Consider the following 9,505-nt stretch of genomic DNA (forward strand, 5'->3'; position numbering starts at 1 on the left):
CGTTTTAATCAGTTTATATGAAACATACTTTACAACTTCAAAATGGAAATTCATTTTTTATTTTCAAACATTTAAATATGAAATTTCATTTTTTTTTCTTCATTATATTCAACAATACAGAAAATAAACGTTATGTAATTTTTTATATGCCCAGGTTTTAAATGACAACAATGTGAAAATAGTTAATTAAATAAATATTAGTCTTATTGATACTGTTTTATTTACATTATATCTTCACTTAATTAATAAATACGAAAATATTTCTAAATCGAATCTCTTCTTCGATACAATATTAGCAAAAAAACAGCTTTAAATGCACATTGCTCATCGCCTAACTTCATCCGACATAATCCCATCATGAAAGATTTTAACGCATCATTAAAAGACGAACTTGCCGCACCGCAATGGTTTGTTGGTGACTATCGCAAGAGGAATGAAAGAGCGTAGAAAGTGCATGCCAAAAAGACTTGTGAGGAATGTTATGCGCATGACATATCCTTCCATTCAGAACACTTTTTTTGTTGCTTCTAGCGTGTCCTGAGTGTCCTGTAGCACAAATAGCGTATCATTTGCACAACCATCACAAAAAGGGGATTTCTCCCAAGGACAACTGTTGATTGGCAGTGGGAAGTACGGATGCTGCGGAAAATGGGGATCGAACATTTGCTCTTGTTTTTCTCCTCACTGGAGACTATATAAAGGCTTGCAAATGATAAGCGTACTATCAGTTTCGTTTCGTTAGTGACTTGGGATAAAAGTGTTACTGCCAGCTTCCGTACGCATTTTTTGTTTTCTAATGTGAGTGGTTGAACGGTGATCAAATTGGTAGAGAGACCTGTGGACTAAACCGGTTTTAAGTCAGTGATCAACCAGTGCCCATTTATAGAACGACCTTCTGTCACTGGCAACAGGTTTGGGAAATCCCAATCTACTGTTGCGCAGAATTTCAAACAAATCACGTTTAATCCAGTGGGTGATAAAATCAGTTAGTGTTATTTTTAGACTCGAGACAATCCCACCGACCGCTGTGGCGTGTTTTATGCTTTTTTTCACGATATCAACCTCAATAGTGTCCTCAAAAAAAAAAAAATACTCGTCACAAGTGAAGGTGCAATGACTGAACGAACGGCAACTTACCAGGGTTCAGTGTTTCGAAACCATTACTGCTTTTATCTTAAACAAATAAAACACCAGTGCTCATACTTTCCACCTTACCATGTGAAAGCTTCTGCTCAACATTCGTTTCTTTTTCTCCCGCATGTTTGCTAAATGTTTTATGCAAATGACTTTGTGTTTTATGACCCACAACAGCATACGTTCTGGTAGATTAGCATGGTATTTCAGCAAGCATTTTGTTGTGTCGCTAGAGAAAGAATCTAACTGGAAAACTGACCAATTATACATACAGCATTACTCATTAAATGGTCAAGCAGAACCGGCTTAGACTCGCAGAACATGGAATCTTAATGAAGCTTGTTAGCTATTTACAAGATGCATCAAATTCCAGTTCTATCTACCCGGATCGTAACAGAAGGATTAATGGTTAAAATTGACATGAATAAATTAAACTTTTGCTATCCTTATATGTGAATAAAACTTAGTTGTTTTTGATGAGTAGATATTAAGTATTAAATTATATTTAATATTATAAAGCTCATTCCCTATAAAAGTAACGATTATATAAATTTATACAATTCAAATCCCATCCGGACCGTTCCCCGTAGTCTGACTATAGTGCTACGTGGTAAAATAAGTCTTGATACGGCCAGGCCGTTCTAACCGAGAAAAGAAAAATTATACACAATTTAATTTATTTGTATCACAAATCATGATTTATTCTCAAATTGGCGTAGCGATAAAAACAATTTCACAATATCAAATTTATAAAATAATGAAATTAATTGATTAAACACAAATTTAAAATGTTTTGCTTTCAAGACCAACTGAAAATATTGTCAAGAAATACAAAGATATCAGACTTTGAAGAAAAAAACTTTTGATCCGTTTATTTAGTTCACTTTCTTGATAGTTTTTCAATGATTAAAACCGCAAGCAACGTTAAATAATAATTTTATTTTTATGGCAAATATTTAACGACTTGTCAACCAGTATTAGCGTTTCAGTTTCGTTCAAACTGTCAACAAATCAAGCAAACGAAGCAAGGAAACAAACGTCTTCCTAGCAAGACAGGAAGGAAGCCCAACTAAGTCACTAAGCGTTCATGCATACAGTTACATTCTTAGCTTCACCCTAGAACGCATACGACCGCTTTATTACCGAGCAGTGGCAGTGTGTAATGTTGTGAAAAATTTAGTTTTTTGTACACGATTACAATCTCCGATACGTTCACACTCGAAACGCATCTATGTGAGTCGTGGGTTGGTTTTAAGTTTTTGGCTTCAGTTACATTACTACATTCCTGTACTGTTACTGTGTTAAGCAAGGTAGATCGAACGTTCCCGAGTGTAGGAATCGGTTTGTTTGTGGTGTGACATTTTTCACCTGTCCGAACAGGGAAAAACAGATTGTTGAATGCTTCGCCAAGTGCGTCTAATTGAAGTGAAGTAGTACGCATCTGCTGCAGCTACGAAGGTGCAAAACTGTTGTCCAGTAAAAGTATTTCTTCACCAAAGCTACGCAGAATATCGCACTGGAGATGGATTTTGACGAGTATCGTCAGCGAGGTACGTAATCGGGTAATGGAAGTGTAATTAATTGTGACAGCTGTAAGCGTTTTGTAAGGATTGCGAATGTCCGAAGAAATAGAGAAATAAAAGTCGCCCTACCCAACAGCTGGGTACCCCTTTTAGGTTGATTATGATTTGTTTAAGAACTCTGTGCGAAACAAGTGTGCTAGGGCGCGTTTTAGTTCGAAGTTTGTGAATTAAAAAATCAAGCAGTGATTTTGATATTTTAAATTAAAGTGACTAATCATCGATGCAATTTGATTGTTGCGCAATATTATGTCCTCTTTTTTAAAAAATAAACTTCTTCAATACACCTCAAACAATCGTATTAAATGAACTAAATAAAATTATAAAATTGTTAAAAAAAGAAAAGATTTTTGTGTAACTTTCTCGCAGGATAAGAACATCCTAGGCAATGTTCAATAAATGTCACGAAGAAAATCGTAATTGCACAAACGGCACAAGAATGGGATATAAAAATCCAAGGAAGAAATGGAGATACATATCGATTCGATTTGGATCCATCTCGTCACATAGCTAGACAATAAAATGGACACCATTCCCTTCATAGAGAATCCGAGATCCGAGGCGATAAGCTTAAGCCAATGCAAATCGTTCAGTCGTCAATTTGAATCAATTTAGAACACCCATTTTCTCCCATACCATCAAGTCACTTCCACCTCCGTTCAATTTATGACCTTCAATAATGAAACCATTTGCTTTGACAATCCTTTTTTCTCTATATGTTGTTTTTCGTGCGTTTGTGTTGCAGGCAAGGAGATGGTTGACTACATTGCGGACTATCTGCAGAACATTAGGGAACGACGCGTCTTACCGGACGTTCAGCCGGGGTATATGCGTAGCCTGATACCAGAGTCGGCCCCGCTCGATGGTGAACGATGGGAGAACATCTTCGCGGACATCGAGCGTGTCATCATGCCGGGCGTAACGCACTGGCAGAGTCCACATATGCACGCGTACTTTCCAGCGCTAAACTCATTTCCTTCGCTGCTCGGCGATATGTTGGCCGATGCCATCAACTGTCTCGGATTTACTTGGGTAAGGAACGTGTTTGTTGGAAATCGGGATGGAAATTTATAGTATGTTCTTTCGCCCCGTTCATCAGGCATCTTCTCCGGCTTGTACCGAGCTGGAATCGATAGTGATGAATTGGCTCGGGAAGATGATTGGTTTGCCGGATATGTTTCTGCATCTGCCCGGCATCAGCATGGGCGGGGGTGTGATCCAAACGACTGCCAGTGAGGCAACGTTGGTGTGTCTGTTGGCCGGCCGTACCGTGGCCATTAGACGCTTTCACGAGCATACGCCCGGGCTGCAGGATGCGGAAATAAACGCCCGCCTGGTGGCGTACTGTTCCGATCAGGCACACTCCAGCGTGGAGAAGGCGGCCCTAATCGGCTTAGTCCGGATGCGATTCATCGAGTCGGACGATCAACTCAGCCTCCGTGGGGATGCTTTGCGCGATGCAATCGAGGAAGACATCAAGCAGGGTCTGATACCATTCTGGGTGAGTAGAGCTGGAAACGGAGACGTACGTTCTGGTCCGCAACGGTCACCGTACAGTGACAAATCAGCTTAGCAAGTTGTTCCGTTCTGTGTCCTCGGGGATCTCATTAGTCGAGAGAGAACTCGGTCACGGTGGGAAGTTTAGTTCTGGCACTGGTTGAGTTTCACCGTTCGTCACCCCGACTCGTTCCGGGTGTGGTCGAATAGAACCGACCCCCACATTATAAATCTCAAATTACCAGCTGTGGTATGGATTGTTACCCGTCGCCCCGTGGGTTCGCTGTGAAAATGAAACTGAACTTGTTGATTTTTGGTGCCAATGAGTAGCTTTTCTTGTAATTACTCCAAGGAGAAACAGTAAATTTTGAGATTTTATTTTTGTTTCTGTTTTTAAACTAACTTGCTATATTATTGTCTCATTTCCATTCATTGTTATTGTGATGAACACAAAATATAAAGAACTTTTAATTTTAATGTTCTTTACGTAATTTGTTTTAAAATTTCTTAAAGTTTTAAAAACTTTGTATTAACAACAATTAATAATTGATGAATTAGACAAAGGTTCATTATAAAGTAATACGGCCTTAGTGTCATTTTTCAACTTAAAGCTTAAAAGCTTATAAGTTGCTTTTTATAAACATACCATTGTAAACCTTAGTTTCCAATCATGTCACTGAAACTTAAATGCAGTTTTCCTCATAATGCGAATAATTTTATTTCTGTAATATGAAATTAATTATCTGAACAAGGAATTGAACTTTTAAAATTAATTAAAAATAATATTTTATTATATTCTATTATTTTGCTTTTTATTATTTTTTTTTACTTAGCTTTTTCAATGTTTTGTTTTCATCTTCAATTGATATCAATTAAATTTTTTTATCGTTACTTTTATGAATACTCTAAATATTTGTGAAGAAATTAACATACCTTCGAAATAGTAACTAACTTTAAAAATATAAAATTATATAAATAAAATATAATATAAATATAAAAAAATATTCTTATTGCTAAAGTTTCTCTCAATAAAAAAACATTCTTGAAAGTTGAATTTCAGCCCTCAAATAACCCTTACAACCTTCCCCATTTTGTTCACAAAACGTTCTTCTCCTTTATCTTGTAAGGTTTGTGCCACCCTCGGTACGACGGGGGCCTGCGCCTTTGACCATCTGGCCGAGATAGGGGAGATTTGCGCGTGCCACAACATCTGGCTACACGTGGATGCTGCCTACGCTGGCAGTGCGTTTATCTGTCCAGAGTTTCGGGTGTGGCTGAAGGGCATCGAGAAAGCGGACTCGATCGCATTTAATCCCTCCAAGTGGTTAATGGTGCACTTTGACTGCACAGCGATGTGGTAGGTGTGTTAGTACTCCGGGTACCTTGGACTTGGATCGTCCGATAAACAGATTGAATAATGGATTTCTCATCTGCTTGCTCGCGATAGGGTCAAGAATAGTGGTGCCCTGCATCGAACCTTCAATGTGGCCCCGTTGTACCTACAGCACGAAAACTCGGGTCTTGCCATCGATTATATGGTGAGTGTTGTCTGCTAGGAAACGTTTCTCGTTTTTCTAGCTGATTTTTCTACGTTTTTCGCATCCCAAACAGCACTGGCAGATACCGCTCAGTAAGCGATTCCGTGCATTGAAGCTATGGTTTGTGCTGCGTAGCTTCGGTACACGAGGACTGCAGAAACACATTCGCGAAGGCGTCCGATTGGCGCAGAAGTTTGAAGCACTCGTGCTGGCAGACCATCGGTTCGAGATCCCGGCCACACGCCATCTCGGGATGGTGGTGTTCCGGATCAAGGGTGAAAACGAGCTGACGGAGAAACTGCTGAAGCGGCTCAACCATCGTGGACATCTGCACGCCGTTCCAGCATCGCTGAAGGGACGCTACGTCATACGGTTTACCGTCACCTCTACCTACACCTCGAACGACGATATTCTGGCAGATTGGAACGAAATACGCACCGTAACGTCGGAACTGCTCAATGAGCTGAATGTGCAGATGGTCGACCGGACACGTGTGCCGCTAAAGGGTGAGTATGGATCATTCGCTGAGATCATTTCGCATAGTAATGCTACCCGAAACTCGTGTTGTCTAGTGAACAAACAGATTAGACTCATTTGACAGTAGCAAACGTTGCTACTCCATTGCGCTAGAAAGCACTCAAGAGCAAAAAAATCCTCACACCCATAGTTTCATGACCCGCATCAGCCCAACCTCATCCACATTGTCCATACCGCCCAAAAGTGTTTGACCGTTTACCCCCTTTTCTGCGTTTAGATACGCGCGAAAAGAACGAAGCGTTCGGATCGAGCCTTCTGCTCGCCAACTCACCAATGTCGCCGAAGATCGTGAACGGCTCGTTCGCGGCCATCTTCGATGCGGACGAGTTCCTCGCCAAGGTGTACGCCGGCATACGCATCTCGGTAAGTATCTGGTACGTATGAGGGCACGGGTCAAAGTAACCGCAGGGTTACGCACTCTGCTTTCCAGAACCAGGACTCACCGGCCATGAGACGTCGCGTCCGGGGCATCCTCATGTCCGGCAAACAGTTCTCGCTCGACTCACGCATGGATCTGGTGGTGCACGGAATTGGGCCCGGTGAGGTGCGCAACGGCATCGAATCGAAGGCCATTAACGAAGACTTAGAGGAGGTCTGGGAAGGTACGAAGGGAAGGTAGTGTAGGCTTTTCAATTCCTTACTTCCGTCGCTTTCCCGTGCTTTTTATGCTTGCTCCTTGCGTGTCGGTGTGTGCGTGTAAATTGCATGCGAACGAATGCTTCGTAGTGTGTGCTTTTATGTTTTCGAAAGCTCCCGTATCCTATGTTCAAAGCTTGTTCGGGAAAGCTTTTAGCGCTGAAGCATACGCAATGAAAGTCAAGCAATTGATGATTTTTTATGATATTCGAGCAGCTTGTGAGCAGATGGAGCTTTCGGACCAAGGTGAGTATAGCTGAGATGTGGTTGAGTTGAAAAAGAGATGAACAACTTGTAGCGAATATAATTTTTAATATTTTAAGAAGAAAGAAAATAATACATATCGCACTTTTGGAAAATTACAATACTAAATTTATCAAATATTTTCGTGGGCAGAGATTGCACCGGTCGAGAACATCTTCCATCATCAACGTCATCGGTCTCCTTCTCCACAACCACCGTTGAAGCTGGAACCACACTTCATAGAACCGCTCCCGATACTGCCTGTAGCAGGACCATGTCGGGGTCGTTCACAAAGTGTGGACACCGGCATTATTCGTGCCCATGCTAACGCAACAAACACCAGCTGGTTGCTTGAGCGTGAGGAAGCCATCACCCGTTCGGAACCGTGCTACTCCACCGACTCCCTCACCAGCCAACCTTCACTCTCCTCTCCGATTCCTGCCCAGCCACCCACTCCACCTCCCATCGGTCATACACCGAAAATTTCCTGCGAATCACATCTGGACAGTATCGATGAGAATCGACCTACGGAGCACTTTCCACGCAGCAAGAGACGCTGTTCCGATAATTCTCACCTGTTCTCACTCACCCGTCCCAACGTGTATCCCGAGAAGCGTCAATCAGAACCTGCGATTCGGTGTGCCTTCTACAACCGTGGCTTCGATATGCTCTGTCCACCTCGTCCACCGCCACCGAAGCGTGTGCTGTCCCAGAACGATCTACCCCGGACACGTCAGCTTCGACGACAGGTTTCCACCGTATCGGAGCTGAACCTTAGCGATCCGGATGAGGATTGGCGGCGGGCACGGTTGCTGGTGCCACCGTTTCGCTACTGTATTGCGGACGAGTCTGGACATTGTATCGATTTCGACACGGTCCTACCCTGTCCGGTTGCATCCATCGACGATGAAGCGATACTGCGCGATGCGCTACGGTTCGAGGAGAATTTCGTGGAACGATGCGAACAGATCTGTCCCGAGCCGGATTCGCTGTGTCTCGAGACGATCGAGGAACGAGTGCTGGATGAGTTGGCATCTACTGGGGTAGGTGGAGTTGCTGGTAGCACGGAGTCCATACGCAGTGAGGAAGTTATCTACGAAAATGTAAAACATTGTCGAAAGTGTGGCCATCAGCGGATTAAATTATAATATCGACGCTGGAACATGTTAATACCAGCACGTACGATACCTTTCGGTGAAGTGTGTCATTTGGTTGAGCGATTACTTCATCAACCCAATTACCAATGTCGATTGAAAGGTCGGTAGCATTGTTGCAGTGTTATTTGTGTGTGCCAAAATATTGAATCAACAGAAAGGAGACATATTTTTATTAAAATTATTTTCTCACTATCGATTCATAGTATTAACAATTTTCCTCTAACATGGAGAAGATTATTAAATTCATGTGTGTGTCCACATTTAGACAGCCATACATCAAGAATGAGATCATTGAATCGTAAAGAAATATAAATGTTGTTGTTAGCTATTACGGAGCAAATTAAGCAAACTTTATCGTTAAAAATTGTGTCGTTGAGAATCTAGGCATTAACGATACAGGGTTTACAAGAGGAATAGTAAATTTTTCACAAATTTTCGAATATTTTCAATATAAAGTGGAACAAATGGAGATAAATTGTTCAATTTTTTTGCAAGGTTTAAAAAAAAATTCTATGCAAAGCTTCCTCAACTCACACTTTCTGGCATGATGGAAATGTCAGTTGAAAAAGCTTTTTGGTAAAACAATTTTAAACTTGTGAATGAATGAGAGAAAGAATTAATTTCTATCTCAACATGTTCTACTTTAACTTGAAAGGAATTTAAAAATGATAGAAACTTTTTCTATTCACCTCGAAACCTCTGTGTTGAACTGTTATGGTTTGAATTCTATGTTATGCTGAGTGAAAAATGGACTGTATTACTGTTTTGTTTATTTATTTCACCTTTTCAATAATATAATGTTATTAATGTTATTTTTGTTGTTTTCAACAACAACAGCAAGATAAATACAAAGTACGAAACTAATCGTCGTATGCCAAAATCACACATTATATTATCAATGTCTAAATGGTAAATTTAAAATAGTTTCACGTCAATCGTAGCATAGGACATGATAAAAGCTTACGCTGCATTACAATCTAGCTAGAAACAGATGCACCAATAGCTTATCCCTCAAATCTGCTGTGAATGTCAATAAACCAAATCAGTAACAATGGCAATGAAATCGTTACAACTGTACGAATAGAAGCATACACCATCGGTCACTTAATGGTAACGCTTATTCAGGAAGCGAGGAACCTTAAATGTAACAGAGTGAGCAAATGTACTTACAAATAATCACTTA

General features: G+C 40.9%; 1 protein-coding gene across 2 annotated transcripts; it reads left to right on the forward strand.

Moving 5' to 3' along the window:
* The first annotated feature begins 310 nt into the window (after positions 1-310).
* Positions 311-9,121, forward strand: LOC125764464 (histidine decarboxylase). 2 transcript variants are annotated; one of them, XM_049428751.1, is made up of 11 exons: positions 311-798; positions 2,441-2,684; positions 3,460-3,746; positions 3,814-4,215; positions 5,339-5,568; positions 5,659-5,749; positions 5,823-6,255; positions 6,504-6,649; positions 6,717-6,888; positions 7,139-7,168; positions 7,319-9,121. In XM_049428751.1, exons 2-11 carry the CDS (start codon positions 2,657-2,659, stop codon positions 8,311-8,313), a joined length of 2,814 nt encoding a protein of 937 aa, XP_049284708.1. In that variant the 5' UTR covers positions 311-798; positions 2,441-2,656; the 3' UTR covers positions 8,314-9,121. The 2 variants fall into 2 exon arrangements, with proteins under 2 accessions (XP_049284708.1, XP_049284709.1); XM_049428752.1 differs by lacking the exon at positions 311-798 and having other exon boundaries at positions 2,033-2,684; positions 6,717-6,901; positions 7,319-7,407.
* The last annotated feature ends 384 nt before the right edge of the window (positions 9,122-9,505 follow it).

Source organism: Anopheles funestus, chromosome 2RL (assembly GCF_943734845.2).
Source record: "Anopheles funestus chromosome 2RL, idAnoFuneDA-416_04, whole genome shotgun sequence".
Classification (NCBI taxonomy): domain Eukaryota; kingdom Metazoa; phylum Arthropoda; class Insecta; order Diptera; family Culicidae; genus Anopheles; species Anopheles funestus.

Coding starts and splice junctions, on each gene's coding strand:
- LOC125764464 (XM_049428751.1), top strand. CDS start 2,657: ATGGATTTTGACGAGTATCGTCAGCGAG. Junction 5,569..5,658: donor TTTGACTGCACAGCGATGTG/GTAGGTGTGTTA, acceptor TGCTCGCGATAG/GGTCAAGAATAGTGGTGCCC. Junction 6,650..6,716: donor ACGCCGGCATACGCATCTCG/GTAAGTATCTGG, acceptor TCTGCTTTCCAG/AACCAGGACTCACCGGCCAT.